Genomic DNA, 23,931 nt, shown 5'->3' on the forward strand with positions numbered 1-23,931 from the left:
GAAACTCGAAATCGCCGTCAGCTGCTGCTGTTGCTGTTACTCAAAGCATCACACACACATAGGCAAGGTACCCTGTTTGGTGATAACAGTCTTCGAACATTCGAAATCGAGTATATTCGAAATTCGAAATCGTCGTCAGCTGCTGCTACTGCTTTGCTGTTGCTGTTGCTGTTGCTGTTGCTGTTGCTGTTGCTATTGCTGCTCAAACAGCGGACAACCATCAACAATAAGCTACAAGGTTCAGCATGTTGCATATGCCTCACGGCCCCAGAGTCCGTAACAATTCTAGCTGACGCATGCGCCGATAAGTAGGCAACAATTCATAATGACAACGTCCGCTATCAACGCCTTGCAAGTTGGCGCCTCTTTTCGGGTGTAGAGCTCACGTTCGCTATTTACATACCCTGGAAACAGTCAAAACAATGTGTATAGAAGATTAATGATAGAGCAAATAATAATATATAAATATTCGAAATTCAAAATTTAAATTGAAAATGTTGTTTATTTAATATTATATTAAAATAAATTAAAATTAAATTAATTAAATTAGGACAAATTTTGCATATTTAAATATTATAATTGATACACAATAAACAATCAATTAAATATACTGTATAATAATATATGAAATAACTATAAGTGTTTATAGGGTATTTCGCAGTCGACTATTCCGTCAGCCATTAGCCTCTTCTGTTTCTTACGGCTTTTTTTGCTGCCACCACATTGGGTTATTATCTTTATTGTCGTGCGATATTTGGTTGGCTGTGAATGAAATTAGTCACCTAGGCAGCAGCACTTGACTTTGCCAACGGCCTCAAGTTCACGTGCCTCTGGGACACTAATGAATTATGCCAAAGTTTTTAATGAAGCTCTTAATGTCGTGGCAATGGCAAAACTGACCCAATTGTGAAGTGGTCTCTAAAATAGACCAACGTAAGATAAGCTTGACACATGAAAGTCCCTCTTGAACCTATAAATAACCATATTTAGTGTAACCAAAAATCATTTTAATACGGGAATTTAGAAGCAAGCTCATTTAAATTAATTTAATTTAATATATATGAGCATACTTAAATATGTTAGCTGCACCTTGAGTAAATCGGTTTGACCTTGATAACACTCTCTGGAATTTTAAATAAATATAAATATATATTAACACTCATTCAAAATTTATATCCTTCTTAATTTTACAGCTGGGACCACAAAATTTCGAGATAGGCAAATTTATTTATTAACGAGTATCTGTAATATAATAATACAGGTGCTCGCTCATGCGTCGAACTGTCTTACTTGTCTATCTAATTCAGCTAGTAATTTGTCCTTATCCACCTTACTTACATCCCATCTGTGGGAAGTCTTTCTTGGACACGATGGGAAGTTCTGCCGATTGGTGTTCTGGTCATCGAGTATATTCCAGTCCATTATCAGATCTACAATGTGCTCCGATCCATAGGTTCCGTCACGTATTCTGTCTTCACATCCTGGCCTATGGAAGGTAACTCTGCTATTACTATCACAATTCTCTGCTATTTACTATCACTAACCCGGACCTAGCGACCATATTCATAATTTTCCGTCCTCTAGAGTTAGTCGATGGCATTCCCCAATCTACTGCTCGTGCATTCAGATCGCCTGCCACAATGAAGGGCTGCCGTCGATCCACGAGCAGATCCTCAATTTCGTCCAATTTATTTTGGAAGGTGTTTATGTCGTCGCTAGGGGTTAGGTAGCAACTGAAGTGTGTGTAGACGTAGCAGTTTCCTAGCTAGCTTTCTAGTAGCAGCTGTCGGTTGCTACTGGGTATCCATATGGCAGCAGTCTTGGTGTCGTCCTCTAACCAGACTCCTTTTCGCTTATATTGTTCATTGATGATCACTACATCTATAGCAAGTTCCGCTACGACCTGTGTCAAAAGTGCATATGCAGTTTTGCTCCGGGATAGATTACCTTGGAGAATTTTCAACATTTAGCTGTAGTTTGTCGTGTGCTTGGGCATTTCTGCGATCCCGGTATATGATCAACAGAAGTACGCCCTGCATCAACGCAAATGCAGCATTTTATTGGTTTTTTGCAGTTTTTCATCTTGTGGCCTGCTTCACCGCATTTAATGCAGATGCCACCGGTACTTCGGTCTGGTCCTGTGCAGTTGGTCTGCAGGTGACCGACCCCAAAGCATCGGTAGCACCTGCGGATGGGTTGACACATTCTGGGCCTAATCCTGAAAAAACCCTATTTTGATGTTTGAGCTTAGCAACATCGCCGCTAATTGGCTTTCTAAAGTTACGAAAGCCCTTACTTGCTCTCGACTGTTCAGGGCAGTGACTTTTATGCATAAGTCCTCTTATGCATTATCAAGAACTTGTCGCACTGCCTCAGCCACCTCAGACTCAACAGTTAGTGAGTCGAGATCTCGGATCTCCACTGTTGCTGTAGGCTTTAACTCGGCTACCGTTTTTCAACCAGCTCCGGTTGTAACTTTTCCTCTTTGCTCAGCTCTACAAGGAGTGCCCCAGATCGGATTTCCTTATGCCTCTCACATTTGTCTTTTCGTCCTGTTGGATTTTGCTGCGTATGTTTTTTAAAACATCTACGTAGCTTTGAGCGAGATTTTTTTTCTCTTTTCTTATTGGTTTCGCTGCTACTTTCGGCTTCTCTACGGGTGCCGAAGTAGTTTTATCCGCTCTTTGTTGCGAAGCCCCTTTTCTGGTGACTTTTTGCCACAGATTCTGTTGTCCCTTGCAAAGTTTTTATCTGACTCTAAGGGGCTAGGGGCCTGTCTCTTTTGAATGGTAGGTGTTTCCACCGTTTCCAAGATCCGTGCCTCTCTGCTGCTGGTTCTAATTGCTTCTGCTTGGTTGCTTCAGCCTCCAGCTTCTTCCAGGAGTTCCTACAGTGTCCTAGAATATTTAGCAGTTCGTCTAGGTCGGATACCCCGCTTTTAACATGCAGACTGATGTTTTTTGCCTAGCGACAGCGGATTTTATACGCCGCAGCACCTGGCGACATTTTAGGATGGCATCCTCTTCCTCGACACGGAGTTTCAGCATGTACTCATGCCTTGGTGAGATTACCACCTCTGCAGTAGTGCTTGGAGCACGTGCTTCCTCCACACTTTGCAAATCCCAGTCTTTGGCAATTGTTAGATGCTCTATAGTTCACTTTAGGGCTCGGACTTCTGTATAGTGTGTCTTAATTTCTGATTCCATCGCATACACATTTTCAATATATGTATTATCAATAGAGTGTGAGCTAGAGTGAGTGTGTGTATGTGCAACATCTTGTGTAAATAGAAAATCCTTCAAGGGTTCAGGATTTCTTGGAGTCGGGCAGTCTCGCCTAAAGCATTCTTACTTGTTGTATATAATATTTTTAGTAAATACTGAGAATACAGCTTTTAGCAATCGTATATCAGTTGAATTTTTAGTACAGTTAGAGATATTCAGCAATTTAACGTCATCTGCTGCCATTGTCGACTTGTGAGCACAGCTTTGAAATGAATTGCGGTCAAAGATTATATTTTGGCAATTTGCTCATGCTTGGGTGACCAATCTATAGCGTCAAACATATTCCATAGCCCAGCTGCATGTACCGCTAATGGTTACGTGTGTGTGCGTGTGTATTTGTGGAGCGTTTTAATGTCTGCAATAACCACTAACATTTTCCAACATATCCAGCCAGCTGCCAACATTGGGGGTAATCTGCAAAATTGAGCTAAGCGGTAATTGAAAAACCAAAAACTAAAACCAAAATAAAAACTAAAACTAAAAGTGCAACTGAAAATGCATGTAAGCTGGCCATGATGGTCCAGCAACTTGCGTCTGTAGACTGAGATTTGTTGTGTCTGTTATCGAATGCCTAGGCAAGCACACACTCACACACGAGCACACACACACATACACATTAAGGGCAGACAAGGAAAAACATGGTCAAGAAGCAGTTGAGCATGAAATAGAAGGGAGACGGGCGCTAGAAAAATAATAAAACATAAATGCCATTTGACCTTGTCTAGCAAACAGAATGTCAGTTGGCTGCGCTGTGGGGCAGAGGTTGATGCTGAGGCTCGAGCTGGCTTCAGGTTGTAGGCAGAGCAACAAATTGAATGATGCCCTTTAATGATGACTGAGCACGATGCCAACTGTGTGTCACAGCTGACGAATTGTTTTTGCATATTGATTAAGTGCTGGTAGAGCCTAAGAATGGAATATGCAACAAATAAAAACAAGTAGGAAAGCTCTAGTCGAGACTGCTCGACTGCGAGATCCCCTGAACCCTTCGAACGATAGCTATTTCAATCATTTTTCGCGTCTTTCTACTTACACAAGACACACGCACACACACACAAATATACACACGCACACACACACACATACACGCACACAAGCACCCACGCCTAAACACGCATGGGCTGCAGTGTGTGCTTACTATGAGAACTTAATTGTTTAATAACTTTTCTTGTGTACATACGATCTTCATGAAACTTTTAGATTATGATTATAACATGGATATGCATGCATTGGTCTCTAGTATTTGAAATACGCCTTTTACAAAGCTTAGGATGAGGGTGAGGGATATAAAGGTGGGCGGTAAATTTTAACAAAACCCGAAATTGTATAAATTGCATATAAATCTACATTAAAAATTTGGAGACTTTAGATGTAAAGTTGTAGGAGATATAGTTTTATAACTGATTTTCGATAAGGTTTTTATCGATAAAAATATCGGGAGTAGTTATCGATTTTTCAAGCAAAACTCGATATCCGCGTGGTATACACGGACATTTTGCAAAAAAGATTGGGGACTCTAGCTCTTGTATCTTCTGAAATCGACTCGTTCAAACATACTGACAGACGGACAGGCGGACGGACGGACGGACAGGGCTAAATCAACTCAGCTATTCGCCCTGATCAAGAATATATATACTTTGTGGGGTCTGCCACGCCTCCTTCTGCCTGTTACATACATTTCAACAAAACCATTATACCCTGATTTCCCATTGAAAATGGGTTCAGGGTATAATAATGAGCTAGTAACGAATACCGCGGTAGCCCAATTACCAACTCCTCCGTCAGCTCAATTTATTAGACAATGAAGTTGAAAATCAATTGAAGTTTTCTTATAGTGCAAGTGGTTTGTGTATTTTAATTATGCCCAGAACTATGGAATTTGCGTGTTTGTGCTGGGCAATAATTGAGGTTAAGCGAGCGAGCAAGCGCCATAAATGATATTAAATTGTTTATAGAGCAAGGTTACGACTGGCGTTGGACATATTTGAAATATGAGCTTTTATGAAAAATTGCGAGGTGAAATGTGACGCAATCAACACAAACACTAAGACGATTAGTTCAATCATGGTAGCGAAGACGGAACCTTGAATTCTTATCAATTGGTAGCTTTTTAAAAGTTCGCGCCTTAGTCCACTTCTAAGGCTCATTGATATGAAATCATCCCCACTTATTATATGGCAACTCTGCAAGCCAGGGATACAATATATATTCAATACAATAAACACCTTTTTAACCTTGTATGCAGACAATAAATAAAAATAAATAAAATAAATATATATAATATAGGAAATAATAGGCAAAATCTAGGAAACAGTACATAATATATTCTGCATCCATGATATTGTTATCGATACCGAACAAGTGGTGTTGCCACCGCTCGGCTATTTAAATGACTGAACAACACTACCCGCCAGTTGTTTGTTTTGTTTGTACCTGCTTACAACGACGACGGCTGTAAGGTGAATGAGTTTTGCGTAAAATTTTATAAATTAACAGCTGCGCGTGTGCATTTATACACATATGATAACAAATTCATTATCGCTATATAGCCGTCGGCGCCAACGCCGACATAATAATATAAACGGTGAAACATAAACAAAACGCTGATAAGCCGCACCACTGCTGCCATTTAGCAATATTCCTTCGTGTGAACGAATCCAACAACAAAATTATCAAGTTAGACTTGTTGAGCGAGTAAAACACCTAAGAAACTACCAACAATAGTGAACATTTTTAATGCTCTGCCCTCACAGCGGCGACAGCGACGCAGCCACTGACCTTTATTTGACTTTTACGCTTCTTGTCTCTGCGCTCGGCAATGAATAACAAAAATACAGGCACTGCCTGCCTCACATACATACATATGTTGTGTATATACCACTGCGTTGTGCGGTTGTTGTTGTTGAAGTTCTTGCAGCCGATATTGGTGACGTCGCCGGCGACGGTACCGTCGACCGCGCCGGGCAATAGCAAAGGCAAGGCAAAGGCGAAGAAGACAGCCGCGCAGCCAAAGTTCGAATCTTTATGTGCTGCCTGTGTGTATGTATGTACATACATACACATTCAGGTTGCGCGTGCAAGAGACGCCTCGTCTCACCATTCACACTCATCAGTTGAAATACAAAAATTTAATTCAATAAAAGCGTAAGCAAATTGAACATGTGCCAAAGGAGGAGCAATTATTCACTTTTTATTGTTAAATTTTTCCTAAACATACAAATTATTATTGGTTTTTTTTTCTTGATGCCCACTAACTTATACTTTCAATTATATACTAAATAATTATTGTTATCTAATTTTAAATGGTAAACAGTTCCAAATTCTCAATTTATGCGTACAAATCGGGCATTAAAAAAGTGCAAGATTTGTGTATGGGACCAGCGTAACTGTAATTCAATACATAGACCAAAAATGTACTACAAAAGCATAAGTGAAGATAATACTCACTTAATTCTTTGGAAATTAGATAAATGAATTGCATAAATCAGACCCCATGAAAAGATTGTTAGAAAAACAATTGAAAATTTGGCTTCACTAAAAGTACTAACACTATACGAAATAGTAATCATAAATAAAACTCTCGATTTTGAAAACGTAAACAAAAAAAATAAAAATGTTTATAGAATATTAAATAATAATTAATTAATAAAGGAAAGTATTTTCATATTGATAATTTAAATGGAAAGATATTTTTGGCTAAAATATTTAATAGCATAGAATCGATTATGAATTTTTGCATGTATTTTAAATTTTTAATCCAAACAATATTTTAATATTTCTAGTCCTGAAATTCTTCATTATCATGAACACGACATAAATTACCCTTTAATAATAAATATAAATTTAATAGACAAATTATGAATATTTTTTGAAGCAGTCCAATTTAATTTTAGGCAGTGCAATACGTTTGCAAGTGTATATTATATTCAGTGCACCAGAAATACAAAGTAAAATATTAGTTGAAACATTTGTCATGACGTCTTCAGATCTAAATGGCAACTGTTGAGTTAGTAGTTAGTATAAACACTTGCTGAAAATTAGTGAATAATAACAGCTTGCTAAATTACTGCGTTAAGCTCCAGCTAAAGATTAGAAAATTAATTTAAGAATGAACCAATAAATTATTAATTGATAAATGGTGTATATATATTATTTATGTAATAATAATAATATATTCAACTGTTTTCAATATTTTCCAATTGCTGTTATATAATTTGCAATATTAAAATATTCAATATGTTTTCAAAATTTCATTCAATGACGGAAGTTGGCATATATATTTATATGTATATATGAATATATATGAATAAATTGGCAGCGTCAGATATTTTAATAGCTCATGTCCAACCAACCTAAATATAGCCGATAGCATTTGCGAATTGGACGGTAAATGCACAACAACAACGATGACAAAGTCAGTGCTACTGGCAGGCGGGCGAAAAGGCACATGCGTTGTTATCAATTGTCAACTATCAGTTCAAAGCTCGAACATTGGGGCACACCTCCAGATTGTTGGGATTGCCGGGTTGTTATACCCTTCACTCAATGAAAGCCTGCAAACATGGTGAAACGTGATTGTTAGTGGATTGAGAGTAAATTCCTGAATGATATGTATTTACATATAGATTTCTATTGGTGTAAAAACGTTTTTGCGTAGCGGTCAAATATGTACAATAGCAACTTGAGAGGGGGTACAGGGTATCTTCTAGTCAGTCACTCCCGTCTATTGTGTTTGATGCCGATGTTAATGTTAGCTCCGATGTTGATGCGAGCCGGTGTAATGCTAAGGCTTACAGTTTACAGCTTTACAACTTTATAATCTGGGGCAAGCAGAAGCTAAATTGTGTGTGAATTATCAGTACGCTTCGATTGCCTGGACTTGGAGGTTGTCTGGGAGCTGCCACTGCAATATGACAATGCGGCGCCAGATGTCCTATCGTTTTGAAGATCAAGATGCTTCACCTATGACCTTCCGGGTTACACAATTATAGCATATAGCAACAACCATTCTTATTCAATTTCCCAAATCATACTAAATTCGGTATTTTTTCTATTTTATTTCATTTAATTTTTTGTTTTTTTGCTGTAGATGAATCGGCGATTTTCACGAGTGGAGTCCGGCGCGGACCTGAAGGACTACTTCGATCGCGGCGATATTGCATCGCGAGAGAATCGCTGGAACTTCGAAGTCGCATGGGAGGTGGCCAACAAAGTGGGCGGCATTTACACAGTGATACGCTCCAAGGCGTATGTGTCCACCGAGGAGATGGGCGAGCAGCTGTGCATGATGGGTCCCTATAAGGAGCAGTGTGCACGCACTGAAATGGAAGAAATGGAGTTTCCCCGTGGCAACCCGCTTTTGGATGCGGTCAACGCATTGCGCTCGAGAGGCTATAAAATTCACACCGGTCGCTGGCTCGTCGATGGGAATCCTCAGCTGATACTGTTTGACATTGGCTCTGCCGCATGGAAGCTGGATCAGTTTAAGCTTGAGATGTGGGAGAAGTGCAACATTGGCGTGCCCCATTTAGATATTGAGACGAACGATGCCATCATTTTGGGCTTCATGATTGCCGAGTTTCTCGAGGAGTTCCGCAACTTTGCCATCGCCTACTCCCAAAACAATGAGCTCAGTGCACCGCGCATCGTTGCTCACTTTCATGAGTGGCAAGCCGGCGTAGGCTTGATTGTGTTGCGAACACGACTCGTTGAGATCGCCACCGTGTTCACCACACATGCCACGCTTCTGGGTCGATATTTATGCGCCGGCAACACCGATTTCTACAACAATCTGGACAAGTTTGCGGTGGACGAGGAGGCAGGCAAGCGTCAAATCTATCATCGGTATTGCCTGGAGCGTGGTGCCACGCACCTGGCCCACGTCTTCACAACCGTATCGGAGATCACGGGCTATGAGGCCGAGCATCTGCTCAAGCGCAAACCTGATATAATCACGCCCAATGGCTTGAACGTGAAAAAGTTCTCGGCCATTCATGAGTTCCAGAATTTGCATGCCGTTGCCAAGGAAAAGATCAATGAGTTCGTGCGCGGTCATTTCTATGGGTGAGTCGAAAGTTTGCTGTCGGTGATCTTACTACTTTAATTAATTTATTAAATGAAATTAGTTACATAATTTAATTGAATGCAATTTCTTTTTTCCAGCCACATCGATTTCGATTTGGACAAGACGCTGTACTTCTTCATTGCAGGCCGCTATGAGTTTGGTAATAAGGGCGCTGACATATTCATTGAGTCGCTGGCTCGCCTCAACGCGATGTTGAAGCACGAGAAACCGGACACCACTGTGGTGGCCTTCCTTATCTTTCCCACCAAGACGAACAACTTTAATGTCGACTCACTGCGTGGCCATGCTGTGATCAAGCAGTTGCGTGACACCATCAACAATGTTCAGCAGGCGGTGGGCAAGCGGATGTTCGATACATGCCTTAAGGGTCACATACCCGGCCCCGATGAGCTGCTGCAAAAGGATGATCTGGTTAAGATCAAGCGTTGCATGTATGCTATGCAACGTGATTCGATGCCGCCAGTGACCACGCACAATGTGGCTGATGATTGGAACGATCCGGTGCTGTCCTCGATCCGGCGCTGTCAGCTATTCAACTCGGTTCACGATCGCGTCAAAATGGTCTTCCATCCGGAGTTTCTGACTTCAACAAATCCGCTTTTCGGCATCGACTACGAGGAATTTGTACGCGGCTGTCATTTGGGCGTTTTCCCATCGTACTACGAGCCGTGGGGCTATACGCCAGCCGAGTGTACCGTCATGGGCATACCAAGTGTAACCACAAATCTATCTGGTTTCGGTTGCTTCATGCAGGAACACATCAGCGATCCAAAATCGTATGGCATCTACATTGTCGATCGTCGTTATATTGGCCTAGAGAACAGCGTGCAGCAGCTGACGAATTTCATGATGGAGTTCTCCCGCTTAAATCGTCGCCAGCGCATTATTCAGCGTAATCGCACAGAGCGCCTCAGCGATTTGCTTGATTGGCGTACACTGGGCATTGTATGTATTCAAATAATACCATTGCTCGACACAGCTGTCCATATCTGTATTTTTGTCTCTATGTCTGCAGTATTACAGACAGGCTAGGGTGAAGGCCTTGCAGGCTGTCTATCCTGATTATGTGGACGAAAGCACCTTGTATGGCTCTCGCAACAATCTAATCTTCTCTCGTCCACACAGCGAGCCGCCAAGTCCTAGTTCATCGCGTAAGTCCCAATAAATCATTTAAGGTGGATTGATAAAAAAAAAACTCGCTTGCGCTTTCATATTGATTTGATTGCACAATGGGTAGGTTTAGGTGACTTTCAAATATCATTGAGCGTTGTCAACTTTGTTGAGTTTTGATACTTTTCTTTACTTAAAGTATATATCATATCAAAACCACTTGATTATAAATTAGATATTATTATATTATATATACGTAAATAATACTATTCTTCGTCTATATTAAATATAGGGCATACCACACCCGCACCTTCGGTGCACGGCTCCGATGAGGAGGACTCTGTGGATGAGGAAACTGAGTTGAAGGAACTGGGAATGAAGTAAACCAAACCCAATTCCTGGTCGTCAGCAACTGGCTTTACGAACAATTCATACAGCGCAATATTACCATAAGTTTAGTAATTTCACATGTTCAAAGGGCACGCTGTACTCCATGAGACGACAATGCCCACACGAAGAAACTGTCTACCTAATGCCTCAACTGTTTTTCTTAAACAAATTTATACGCTCATATGCAACAGCTAGAACAATTCGAGAATATTTATGCAAAATGAGAAGATTCTATTTAATGTTGTTTAGTCTTTAAGCAGATATGAGTCCCACACACAAACAAAATGTTATCAAAACCAATTAAATTATTATTACTATGGTACACAGATACACAGAAATCTCTTGACCTCACATTATGTAATTGCAAGGCCTATCTGCAACTCGTGGCACACTGGCATCTGGCAATTCGGAAAGTTATTTGCACTTTATTGAAATACATATATATTTGACAAAGAACGTATTGAACTATAAATTAAATGAGTTACGCTTACCGTTTAGGGAAATTCCCTTAAGTTACGCCCAATTAGTAACGTATGATATACTGCCTCATATTGCATCAACAATTTTTATAAATGGGCTACATACATTATAAAAACGAACATAATAAAGTTGAGCAAAACCGAAACATATTCATATTATCGACTTGCAGATAACCTGAACGACAGAAGATCACGGGTTCTTTTTATACGTACTTTTATAATCAAATTGATATAAATAACACTCAACATCGGCGAGCATCGAAACCACATCTCTATCAATGAATAATTTGCAAATCCTAAACTATGTCGCTGTAAGAGCAACCCTAATCTAGTCACATCTAATCTTAAACAAAAATTTAATTGCAATTCTTAAGAATATGATAATGTGATCTATATTTTCTACTAAAATGAAAAGAGTTCAGCGAAATTTGACACCGGTTTGACAAAATTCAAAATTCTATTAGATTAGCGTTAAAGTAAATGCCAACTTTTAAGACTCTAGCTCCAAGGACGTACGAGATGAGTATATATAAAGAATGTATATTTCCGTTTTGATAAGATTTCTAAACGACAACATTAATCATACTTGAAAAATTTCTCAAATTCTGATATCGACGGATTCATACAAACGGACACACGGACTGTGCTGAATCAACTCAGCTGGTCGTCCTGATCAAGAATTTATACAAGGACATACATACATTTTAGCATTTTCAATTTCCGAATTTTCCAATTTTGTGTTTGGAGTGCTTGCACGCAGCAATATAATCATAATCGATTTTCGCAAATTGCGAAATATTGATAAAGTTAAGGGATCTGACTCAATAGAAGCAGCACTTTATCATTGGTTCTGCATTAGTCATGTATGTATGTTGATGACATTGCTACGTGTTGAAGTCGCTGACGATGTGTCACATCCGAGACAGTGGTTGACGAACGCCTCGGAGGACGAGCATTTTACATAACAACCAAAACCTTTATTGTATGCGAAATGCAGCCGTGTAAAACAACAAAATAGGTGTATTTTTGTCACTATTTTCAAGAAACTGGAACGAAATGATTTTCTTGACAGAGGGTCCACTGTAGTAGCTTTTATATTATTACGCAACTATTCTTGAAATTGGATTTGCTATCTCGAAAAAAAAAACAGTTAATTTTATTGTACAGCCATAAAACTCTTTCAACTTGTTGGTTCTGAAATCGACGATACTCTCTTTCTACTCTCGTCGCCCTGATTAAGAAGACTTTACTTTGCACTTTATAGGATTTGCCACACCTTCTTTTGCCTGTATCACTGACCACGAATAACCATAGAAACGCTTACATTTTGTTTGCATGAGCGTGACAAACGCGTTTATGATTTAGGTATGCCCTTCACTCAAAAGGTAAGAGCTGGGATCATCGCGAACAAAATTCAATTTTTGTGCGCTGCTGAGTTCGGTGATTTGAGAGACCAAAGAGAGAGATAGAGTGAGAGAGAGAGAGTAGGCAAATAGTGCATAGCCGTGCTTCATATAAGAATGAGACCGTTTCTTTTGACCGCTTGCAGCGCACCGACTTTGTCGCGCAATATTTCCCCTGATCTAGCCTCAAGAGACTGAGCCGAGCAAATACGAAGTTGACTAGTATCTAATGCACAGTTTTTCTTTGGTCAGTGCCTGTATATTTTAACACCATCATTCTAGCCGGATCGCCCATTCTCAAAATACCAACACTGAAAAATAAAGTTTTTTATTTATTGTCATAGACTAATTTTCCGAATTCAAGCATTAATAAAATCTAAATTGGTGGTTATCTTCTCAATATAAGCTTTGTGACCTCCTGTTAGGCACGACGACTGTAAAGGGAACGAATAAACTTGCCATGACGGCGTCGTCGGCGTTGGGCAGCTACATTGTAGTCAGGATAATTGTTCCGCTCTAAGTGTGCTGGGGGCAATTGGCCATCCTTACAGTTCACCAATTCTCCACTAGGATCCATGCATTTCTCTGACTTCAGAACCCAGCCACTGTCTCTGTCTCCATCTTCAATATCCTGATCATCGTGTTCCCAATCCTGCTCCTGCTGCGGATATGTGTATTGATCTTCTTCGTCAGGTTGTGATTCACGCTGTGGCCGATAATTGTAGTCAAAAATGGGACCGAAATAGTGTGGGTAGATCACAGGCTGTGGCATCAGCACAGCCTGTGACATATAGCTTGGAAAGCAACCCATGCACTCTAGTGGGATGCCACTCTGCAGGACATAGCCATAGGCCAGATTCTGACATTTCAGACAGTTGTCGAGTCTCGGTCGCGCGCTGTTAATATTCTGACCACAGGAGTTTGTGTAGTAACATCCTTGGGATTGTGTTTGTGGCTGGTTGTTGGGCAAAAATGGGAAACTGGTGCGTTTTATCGACTTGCGCCGCTGCATGGGCACATACTGCACCGTCTCGTGGCACTCTTCTGGCTGGTCCTGCTCGCATTGCAGCACGCGTTTGGCATGCATCACTCGCGCACGGCATCGTGCGCCACAGACGCGATGTCGTGAGCGCTCCTGGCAGTGCTCCAGGTGCTCACAACTGCGGTCACGTTGCACCACATAGCAGCAGGAGCCCTGCTCATTGTAGCCAAGACCGAACCGGCCGCCCACCGTGGACACATTCTGATGCACCTGGACATTTATCTCATTCCGACCCTTGATATCGTTCTTGATAATGTTTGTGATCTCATTCGTTAGCTTGATGATGTTGGTGGTATTCAGCGGGGGTTGAGCAGGTGCCACGTAGCTGGTATCATTGATGCCGTGTACTAGGAGTGGCTCTTCCGTCAGCTCCGGGCAGAGGGGGCACTCTAGCTCGCACTTTTCACTGCCAGCGCAGATATCCAAGCAGCTCTGTCGATTCGATTGACACTCCTTGTAGTCGCGCAGCGAGGGCTTTTCATAGTTTTGGAGCTTCGTTTGTATCACAATCGTGTCCTTGACGGTTGATGGTTCCTTTGCGTCCTCGGCACTAACCACGCCGCCAACAGCCAGCAACAGCAGCAGAGCCCATGACTAATAAATTAATATCAATTATATGAGATACGGATTGCACCTATCAAATGTAGTTCAAAAATTTCTTCAGCTTTTGCAGCTCACCTTCATTTTCAGGAATGATTCGAAAAGTCTAAGTATGAATATGTCAAAGAGAACTTTATTTCCTGGTTCGTTTAACAGCTGAGAACTCACTTACTTTACTGTAGAATTGCCTCGCTATGCAGTCACTATTAACCAAGTTTAGATTAGATATCGTTATCTTTCAAAATTTATTGATTTGAGCGTCACGGTGAACGAGAGAGAGAGAGAGAGAGAGAGAGAGAGAGACAGAGAACGCGGGAGATAGAGAGAGAGCGACTTTTTCGGCAGCTCCCATACATTCATTATTAATATTCCTGCAACAAAACATCTTGTACATACACATACCTATAAATATTATTTGCACGTTTGTAGCATGCATTTTAATTAATTAAACAAACTCTGACCGATTCATTGCATTTACTTAATAGCTATAATCCCCAATATCAGTGAGTAGATTGATGGTGGTAAAAGACTGCCTGTCGATGGTATGCTTTTCTCATTTTTTATTAAAGGTGAGCATTCAATTTGTGGATCGTATTTAGGAGACGATCTAATTCAGAGAGCTAAAATTCGACTGTGGACTTTCGTCCTAGAAAACGTATTTATGATTCCCTCGTTAGCAGTTTTTGGAATTAAAAAAAAAAAACTGTTTTGAATATATTATTATAATATATAATATATTATTATTTCTTACATTTTCGAAAATATTCTATAGTCTATACTTTTAATTGCTCCAGTAGTTTTGGGGTATATTCAACACTAAGAAACAAACAAGAAGATCTTTCCTCTTTATATAATAGTTTTTATATAAACCCGACAAGCGTTGCTTTGCCTCCAGCGAATGCTTATGTGCCATGGTGCATTCATCCCAGATAATAATTTTACACTGTTTAAGTTTAGTGGCCATGGATGATTGTGTTTTAATGCTACAAACAGCATCTGGATCTGGTTAACGTGGCCTTTGATTTTGAATGTGGAATTAAATTGTTGACCATTTGCAGAAGTATTTTCAATTACTTCCGTTGCTCCAAACAATCTCGTTTGAAAACATGAATTGAATTAAATAAATCAAGTAGAAAAACTGTTTGGTGATAAACAGTGACGTAATATTGTATTCGATTGCTCATTATTTGGCTTACCTTTACACGTATATTTATTAATCACGTTTACGTATTAACAAAATGTGCATGAATAATTGTTTAACATGAGAGCATGACCGAAAACTGTCACTGTTATCAGGCATTCTGAGTAAATTCTCAATGGCAATGCAAAGATACTCAATAGCAATCAAAGCTTCATTGTACATTGCGTCACTGAATAATATCGAAATTTCGTTGCGTAAAAAAAAAAAACAAGTAAGAAAGCTCTAGTCGAGACGGCTCGACTACGATATCCCCTGAACCCTTCGAACAACTGATATTTCATACACAGACATACGTACGCATGCATAAGCACGCATTGGCTGCAGTGTTGGCTTACTATGGAAACTTAATTAACTTTTCTTGTGGATGGACTATCTTCATCAAACTTTCAGATTATGAATATAACATAGATATGCATGTATTTGCCAAAGCACAAGTCCCTAGTATTTGAAATACGTCTTTTACAAATGTGAAGGTGAGGGGGTGAATTAGAGGTGGGGGGTAATTTTTGACAAAAACCGAAATTGTATAAAATGCATATACATCAAAATTTTGGAGTCTAGCTTTAAAGATGTAGCAGATATAAATTTATTACTGGTTTTCGATAACAAAATAACGGGAAAATGTATCGATATTTAAAGCAAAACTCTAGCTATTATATCTTCTGAGATCGACGTGTTCAAACATACGGACAGACGGACGCACAGTCGAACAGGGCTAAATCGACTCTGCTCGTCGTCCTGATCAAGAATATATATACTTTGTGGGGTCTGCCACGCCTCCTTCTGCCTGTTACATACTTTTAACAAAACCATTATACCCTGATTTCCCATTGAAAATGGGTTCAGGGTATAAATAAAAACGGATGGTGGCCCGTCTTTTAAACTTAGGACCATAAAAAGTAGATGTTGGCCGATTCTCAGACCTACCCGACCTGCATATAAAATTTCGTGAGTATCGGTTGAACCATTTCGGAGGAGTTTGGCAACAAATACCATGACACGAGAATTTTATTCATAAGATAGATAGATATAGTATAGATATACATATGTAAGTATTTTGAATATATTGGGCTTTCGCCTACTTGCCTCATTCCTTTCTGCATGCCCTCTTACTTATGCGTGTATTTTTTGTATTTTATTGAAATTTTAAAGAATTATACATAAATATGTGTACATATATATGTATACAATTGAAACAAAGTATACAACATTCGATTAAGTTGCAATCAATCTAATTAACGACGCCATCCATAATCCGGACTGCAGCCCACGGATCCGGCGAATTGTGGAGAATCGCAGAACTCCTGCTGATCGTAGTAGGCGCACGTGGGACTACGGCAGTGATAGTTGTAGCAGTACGAGGAGCAGAATGTCATGTGGCCGAACGCGCAGCCGCTACAGTCATAACGATCTTGTTGGAATAGAATACATCAATGAATATCGTTCAGGTTTATCTTTAAGTGATTCAAGATACTAAGATCAATATTATTAAGATCAATTAATATTATTTCATATGTGATATCTAAGTCACAGATTAGTATTAGATATTGAAATATTGAATATGAATCGAGTATACAAACAATGAATCAATGAGATGTTTGATATTTGATAAATCAAGATTGACTTTGAAAATTTTCTGCGTAAATTTCTATTACCAGTTAAATAAAATTATTGACTTAAGATCTAGAAATCAGCTCCACTTACTTGATGTTCGTGGACAGTTGCCCTGCATCTGGCAATCGGAGTTCCAGTTGGGAGGCATGGTGAGCATTTGGTAATTGTTCTCGTTCCAGCTGCTAATCCTGGCTGGCTTTAAAGCCATTTTTGGGGCGCTGCATACGTCGCCACATACTTGCTGTTTGGGATTGAAGCACTGCCAGCGATTGCTCTGCGATGAGCTTCGACAAGTGCGTGGTGCAAGAACCGTACAGCATTTGGGTGGTGGCCTAGATGTGGGTAGAACAATCGGCGGTAAGATCTCCTTCTCTTCAGATTCCTCTACATAATCCCTATAGTCCGTAGGCAGAGTCAGCGAAGCGTTGACTGCCAGATGCTGCACATTGTTGAGCGCAATGTCGGGCGTGCTCTTGGATTCCTGGATGATTGTTCGTTCGAGGTGAATCGGTGCCACTTCCACGGGCTGTGGATAAACGCATTTCAGACCCGACCAATAGGTACCCTTAGGGCATCGCGGCTCCACACAATGAACATCGTTATAGACTCCCTTACCACAATAAACCAAGTGGCATGTATCGTTGATGAGCACTGTGCCCTTTGGACATTGGCGCAATGGAGCAGGAGGCGGCTGGGTGGTTGGTCTTTTGGTTGTCGTCGTTGTTGTTGTAGTTGTCGTTGTTGTTGTTGTTGTTGTAGGTGCAGGAGGATAGGGTGTAATAGGTTGAGCCGGTGTGGGAGTAGGTTGAGGTTGCACTGGAACGATGGGATAGGGTGCCACAGGTTGATTCGGACAAGGGAGAGGTTGAGTTTGTATTGGAACGCCCGGAGAGGGTGCCACAGGCTGATTCGGACAAGGGAGAAGTTGAGGTTGAGTTTGAGGTTGAGGTTGAGTTGGAACGATTGGGTAGGATGCCACAGGTTGATTTGGACATGATAGAGGTTGAGCTTGTACTGGAACGGTCGGAGAGGGTGCCACCGGTTGATTCGGACAAGGGAGAGGTTGAGTTTGCACTGGAACGGTCGGAGAGGGTGCCACAGGCTGATTCGGACAAGGGAGAAGTTGAGGTTGAGTTTGAGGTATAGGTTGAGTTGGAACGATTGGGTAGGATGCCACAGGTTGATTTGGACATGATAGAGGTTGAGCTTGTACTGGAACGGTCGGAGAGGGTGCCACCGGTTGATTCGGACACGGAAGAGATTGAGCTGGAACACTCGGCTCTGTTGGGCAAGGCAGAGGTTGGACTGGAACAGATGGAGAGGGTGCCACAGGTTGATTCGGACAAGGGAGCGGTTGAGATTGTACTGGAACGGTCGGAGAGGGTGCCACCGGTTGATTCGGACACGGAAGATGCTGAGCAGGAACACTAGGCTGAGTTGAGCCTGATGTTGGACAGGGTGCTACAGGCTGATTAGGACAAAGTGCAGGTAAAGATTGCACAGGTGTAGAGGGAAGAGCCGCTTGAGTCGAGCATGGTGAAGTTGTCATCGCATAAATATTGATTAAAGGGCCTATAAATATGAATTAAGCACAAATAATCGCTTAGACTCGTACATTTAATGTAATTTCACTCACTCGAGGCAACCGTTGGGAGCACACAAGCCCCATTTTGAAGCACGTAGGGCGTAGTACACGAAACGGCGACGGAGCTCTGTAGATATTGAGCAGCAGCAGGATCAAGAGCCAAGAGCAGGCAAGGAAAAATCAGCACTTGATAAGCGAACATGCCGATTAGAAATAAGCTGTGAATAGAAAACAATGCCTGAAGTAAACGTCGCAACTAGCACATCATCAGATTAAAATAGAACAAGTAGGAAGGCTCCAGTCGAGACTGCTCGATTAGGAGATACCCTGAACCCTCTAAGTTGATATTATAATCATTCTGCACTTCTTTTATACACACATGCATACATGTATAGTGCAGGGTGGGCAATATTATGATAATTTATTAGTTAAATCATTTTTCTTGTAGTAACACTATCTTTATGAAACTTTTAGAGCATGATCATATGGTTGAATCTGTGTACATTCCAAAGCACAAGTCTCTAGTACTTGAAATACGTTTTTACAAATTTTGGGCGAAGGGGGCACGGTATCCGAAATCTGTAAGCTAACCATTAAATATATGTACATATGTACATACACATTAAGACTGAAGTGTCCAGGTCTTCAAGTTAGGCTGATTACTTACATACTTTTCACAAAGGGAATATACCCTGATTTCCCATTTTCAATAGGCTCAGGGTATCAAAAAAGGTTATCAGAGCTCAAAAAAAAAATGTTTATAGCGCCAGCTAAGCATCGGAGAGACTTAGACGTTGATTAGTTGTCGGTCAAGCCTAGCCACTAAAACATCACGTCAAATTTAAGTTGACTTCAATGTGGACGATTTTGTCAATACTCAGCGTATTATGCGTCGCGCAATGTTATCAAGATGCCAATGGCAAGGTAGTAAATAAAAACATATGAATTAAATATATATTAATTGGATTTTTGTAGTGGATGGAATGCCCCCAAGGCTATTCAGCTATCAATGGCATGTGCCATAGTACGAGTAGGTGTCAGGAAGGTAAGATATATATGCAAATATAAAATACCCACACAATACATACACATATTGATTTGGGTTAGGCTACCATCTACATACGGATGGCATGTGTCATTTGATTAATCCCGCACCTTGCCCTTATGATACCAAACCAATCATCACCACTCCAAGCCCATATTATCAGATGCCCACAACCTCAACTAGTACCAGCACCACTACCACAACCCCGGCACCAGAGGAAGAACCGATCATCAGCTACGATCCACCGCCAGTTGGAGAGCCCGATGAACAAGCTCGATGTCCACCTGGCTCAATTTACTTCAGGGACGAATGCCGCAAGATACTCTGCACCCGGGGCGAGTACTATGATGGTCGCTGCCTGTCACCCGCCTGTCCAATGGGCACCGTGTGGTGGCGCAAGCAATGCCAAGAGCCTGGTTACATAACAACAGTATTGGAGATCGATAATGTAATAAACAACAAGCACGAGTCTCGCACAGCAACCGAAAATGTGAACAAAGTGGAGTATAAGACCATTAAGCCCTACGATCCCAGTACGGATCAGAGTTATGCATACGTAGAGTCAAAGGTCAATACTGTTGTCGAAACCACGACACCAGTCAGTTTGACTCAGCAGCTATCTGCAAGCTGCTGTACAGTCAATAGTCCACGTATCTGCCGAAAATATGGAATCAAATGGGTCTGCTTCAATCAAAAGCGAAAGCTCTGCGACCCGAAGGTTTGTACTAGTCCAGTAATTTATCTCAAGCCCCCGGAAATAGTAGAGTTAGGCAATCCACGAATGTTGGTGATGCCACCAAATCCCCCCATTTCGAGTTGCATGACTCCCGATTGTCCTGAGAGCGGTAAGTCTATCTGGAAATTATTTTGAAAACTATTTATTTTATGTGGCTTAAAAACACTTTCAGGAGTACTGAATTGTTCTGGTTGTGCCCAAGGTTTGCGAGAGTCCTGCTCGACAGGCTGCTACTATTACTTCTGCCCTAGTAATAGTTGCGAGTTCAAGGCATCCGAGGATTTTTGTGACATATATCCGGGCGAATTTGGCTGTAATAAAAACTATGGCTGCATCTGGAAATGGTGTAAATGAGATAAATCAACAAATATTTACCCATTTTTAACTAACTTTCCCTTAAATGATGATATGATGTTTAAGTAATACAATTTTAATTAAATACTATGAAGCACTGCCATCTACTGCCAATAAGAGAGATAGGAAGATATTATTGCAAAGCAATTAGCTAAACCGCTTTTAAGTATTATAGAAAGACAGTTTTCCTGCAATGTTGTTGAGATTGCCTGTTGAAAAAATTTGAATTTACGCGCCTATTTATCTGACTCAGCTGTTGTTTTTAATAGTTGCCACCTGATGAAAAATGCGTTCGTCATTCAAATATCGAATAATGTACTAAATATGACAGAGCTCAGTTTATCGAACTTGGCAGCACTGTTGTGAAAATCAGCTGATGTCATACTGCCCGTTTCAACAGGGCTTTTGCTGTTTTCGGTTTCAGTCGTTAAAAGAGAGAACAAGCGTCGATGTTTGATTGCTACGCGCTCGCGTTTGGTGTACAAAGTGTTAAAACACAAAATTTGTTTGTGATTCAAGTAAAAAGTGTGTAAGTGTGTTTATGCGTGTGCGTATGTAAGAGTGTACGCGCAATACAGAAACAACAAAATAGAAAATAAGTAACGGTCGTTGTTCTCGCTACTTTAGGGAAGGCGGCAAATAGCAAAAGTTCAAACCAAAAGCCGCAGTTGCCGTTGCCGCGTTGCACTGTGCAGCCGCTCCTAACGTTCCCGTGGCCGTTTTGTTGGTTGTCGGGGTTTTCGTTGTCGTCTTTGTTGTTCTTCGGTGGAGTCAAAAGAGACGTCCCGCACGTCCTTCGGAGGTGCCGACACCAAAAGGTAGTTTTATATTTACATATACATGTATACATGTCTGTTTGTATATGTGACTTGCAGTTTTATTGTGGTATGTTTTATTAGCGTGTTTGCCACGGCAGTCATGAAATCAACAACAACGACAAACAATAAACGGATCCAAATTCGCGCCTTCATTGTATAAGCGGATTGTTTATGCCGTCACAATAACAACAACAACAACAATATCAACATCAACAAATATAAATAGCAATCGCGCAAATATACAAGTAAATATCTAATTGCATGTGTGTGTGTGTGTATTATGATATAGCGAATGCAGCGAATCGGTTCTCGACTTGCCTTTGTGCTCTTCCACCTCCCTCTCTTTCTCTCTGTCTATCTCTTTCTCCTTCTGCTGCTCACTCGCTTTGCTAGATGGGGTAGCTAGTTTCTCGCATACATTCCGCGAGTGTTAATTGAAAAAAACTACAAACTTCCTGTTTTGGGGAAAGGGTTGCATCCCCAGCTCAGCTACCTATCCCCACCACCGCCTAGCCAATCAGCTTGCTCATGCACATATACGCTCGAATATGTATGTGTACATGGGTATAACTGTTGCCGTTGCCGCACACAACATGAGCTTTATTGCGGCAGCCTAACTCAGCACTGACCCCATCCCCCTTCCACATCCCCATTACCAAAGGGCTCTTAGTGTGTGGGTGTGTATATATATGTGTATATATGTGTGTGACGTGGAGCCACATAGAAGTTTTGTGCTTTCTGCTCTGTGGGTATTTGTCAGAATGCGGGCGTTGAAGTTTTTAGTGCAACATTTTTTCTATGTTTTGCCTACGTTCTTCTTCTTTTAGCTCCAGCGGGAGCTTTTATATTGTATGTGTGTGCTATTATTAAAATACCGCATGCACGCACACACAGAGAGGCAGAGACACGGACACAGCAAAAAGAAAAACTATTTACAGTTGCTGCGAGTGTGTGTATATACATATATGCGCCTACGAGGCGTTGGCGTTTCAGCAAGCGAGAGAGTGAGAGAGAGGGGGCACACAGGCTAAAGGAGAAGCCGCAAGAGCGAGGAGATTAGTTAATAAATAAATCAAATAAAACATAAAAATGAATGTAAATTGAGGCTACAAGCAAAACATCAGGAGAATTCCTCAATAAGAATTTAAATGCAACCTCCCCCCAAATGTGCCCCTCCCACACTTACCTTACGCCCTGCACTTGTTAGACATAACCACGGCCTGTGTTATCGGCTGCTGTTGATGCGGTTGTTGTTGTTAGGATTGCAATAAAGAGTTTTACGGCCCTCCTGGCTGCTGCTTACTGTTGTTTTTATGACAGCTAAGCTATTTTGCGTATGACATGTTTGACAGAAGCCAACAGCCTGGCAGTCGTCGCCGGCGTCGTCACTGTGGCTGTCAACGCCGCTTTTAAATTCAGCCTCTGCCAGCGCCCTCTGCTCTCCGTCTCTCTATCACTCTCTCTCTCTCTCTCTATATATATATATATGTCTCTCTCTATCGCACATAACTAGCTATCATATACGCTCGGCCACTTTATATTGTTGCCCAGAAAGTTTGTTTGGGTTTGCTGGCGCTTTAATTTTTGCGTCTATTAGCAACAGCCACACGCATACACACACGCATTCGCACTTATGCCTTGCCACAACTGTTGTTGAGTCCGAAGCAGTAAAATAGGGGGCTGGGAGGTTCCGTTTGCAGCTACTTTTACGCATGTTTTCGCACAGCGCCAAAGATGTCGGCTTGACATAAATTGTGTCTGCCAAATGTGGCAAACTACGAAAAAAAGCAAAACCAAAACTGGGACACGCCTACAAAAAAAAAGGCATAAGAAACCAACAGTTGCCTGGCTTGTCGCATGTAATTGCTCGCCACAATGTAAATGACAAAAGCACGCTGCACAGTGGGCCCTCCTCGTCAATGTTGTGTTTTCTTTTCTAATAACTTTTTTAAACCCTGAACCCATTGAAAATGAGAAATCAGCGTAAAATGGTTTTGTGAAAAGTACATAACATGTAGAAGAAATCATCGCAGACCCCATAAAGTATATATTCTTGATCAGGGCCATGAGCTGAGTCGATATAGCGCAGTCGTTTACTGCGCAGTTAGCATTATAATTTATTATAATAAATTAATAAAATAAATTAATACAAATTTTACAACTGCTACTACTACTTTTACAATGT

At 41.0% G+C, this 23,931-nt stretch overlaps 5 protein-coding genes across 11 annotated transcripts in view; 3 read left to right on the forward strand and 2 right to left on the reverse strand.

Annotated features, from left to right (window-relative positions):
* Positions 1 to 5,585: 5,585 nt before the first annotated feature.
* Positions 5,586 to 11,494, forward strand: Glys (glycogen [starch] synthase). 3 transcript variants are annotated; one of them, XM_018000413.2, is made up of 5 exons: positions 5,586 to 5,743; positions 8,374 to 9,347; positions 9,447 to 10,314; positions 10,385 to 10,520; positions 10,772 to 11,494. In XM_018000413.2, exons 2-5 carry the CDS (start codon positions 8,374 to 8,376, stop codon positions 10,861 to 10,863), a joined length of 2,070 nt encoding a protein of 689 aa, XP_017855902.1. In that variant the 5' UTR covers positions 5,586 to 5,743; the 3' UTR covers positions 10,864 to 11,494. The 3 variants fall into 3 exon arrangements, with proteins under 3 accessions (XP_017855902.1, XP_089318913.1, XP_017855899.1); XM_089462787.1 differs by lacking the exon at positions 5,586 to 5,743 and adding an exon at positions 5,786 to 6,428; XM_018000410.2 differs by lacking the exon at positions 5,586 to 5,743 and adding an exon at positions 8,103 to 8,260.
* Positions 11,495 to 13,063: 1,569 nt separating this feature from the next.
* LOC108609351 (uncharacterized) lies at positions 13,064 to 14,620 on the reverse strand. The gene is made up of 2 exons (XM_018001132.2): positions 14,472 to 14,620; positions 13,064 to 14,387 (listed from the first exon to the last, which is right to left on the reverse strand). Exons 1-2 carry the CDS (start codon positions 14,475 to 14,477, stop codon positions 13,173 to 13,175), a joined length of 1,221 nt encoding a protein of 406 aa, XP_017856621.1. The 5' UTR covers positions 14,478 to 14,620; the 3' UTR covers positions 13,064 to 13,172.
* Positions 14,621 to 16,716: 2,096 nt separating this feature from the next.
* Positions 16,717 to 23,082, reverse strand: LOC108608673 (uncharacterized). 2 transcript variants are annotated; one of them, XM_089462789.1, is made up of 4 exons: positions 22,933 to 23,082; positions 18,845 to 19,011; positions 17,299 to 18,780; positions 16,717 to 17,005 (listed from the first exon to the last, which is right to left on the reverse strand). In XM_089462789.1, the coding sequence occupies exons 2-4, from the start codon at positions 18,993 to 18,995 to the stop codon at positions 16,830 to 16,832; spliced, it is 1,809 nt and encodes a 602-aa protein (XP_089318915.1). In that variant the 5' UTR covers positions 18,996 to 19,011; positions 22,933 to 23,082; the 3' UTR covers positions 16,717 to 16,829. The 2 variants fall into 2 exon arrangements, with proteins under 2 accessions (XP_089318915.1, XP_089318914.1); XM_089462788.1 differs by lacking the exon at positions 22,933 to 23,082 and adding an exon at positions 19,461 to 19,580.
* Positions 19,572 to 21,045, forward strand: LOC108608674 (uncharacterized). The gene is made up of 4 exons (XM_018000161.2): positions 19,572 to 19,717; positions 19,769 to 19,838; positions 19,901 to 20,683; positions 20,747 to 21,045. Exons 1-4 carry the CDS (start codon positions 19,649 to 19,651, stop codon positions 20,926 to 20,928), a joined length of 1,104 nt encoding a protein of 367 aa, XP_017855650.1. The 5' UTR covers positions 19,572 to 19,648; the 3' UTR covers positions 20,929 to 21,045.
* The window catches only part of LOC108608672 (uncharacterized), a 34,410-nt gene continuing 31,776 nt past the window's right edge, over positions 21,298 to 23,931 (forward strand). Inside the window, exons 1-2 of one of the 4 annotated variants that reach the window (XM_089462783.1) lie at positions 21,298 to 21,457; positions 21,556 to 21,746. Coding sequence is in view for 1 of the 4 variants with exons in the window: in XM_089462782.1 (XP_089318908.1) it covers positions 21,378 to 21,457 (80 nt within the window). In the remaining 3 variants the exon portion in view is untranslated. Of the gene's footprint in view, positions 21,747 to 21,827; positions 21,992 to 23,931 lie in introns of all 4 variants that reach the window. The other 3 variants (XM_089462785.1, XM_089462784.1, XM_089462782.1) reach the window with 3 other exon arrangements.

The sequence above is a fragment of the Drosophila arizonae genome, chromosome 2, assembly GCF_054131065.1.
Source record: "Drosophila arizonae isolate 15081-1271.41 chromosome 2, UAZ_ARI_1.0, whole genome shotgun sequence".
Lineage (NCBI taxonomy): Eukaryota > Metazoa > Arthropoda > Insecta > Diptera > Drosophilidae > Drosophila > Drosophila arizonae.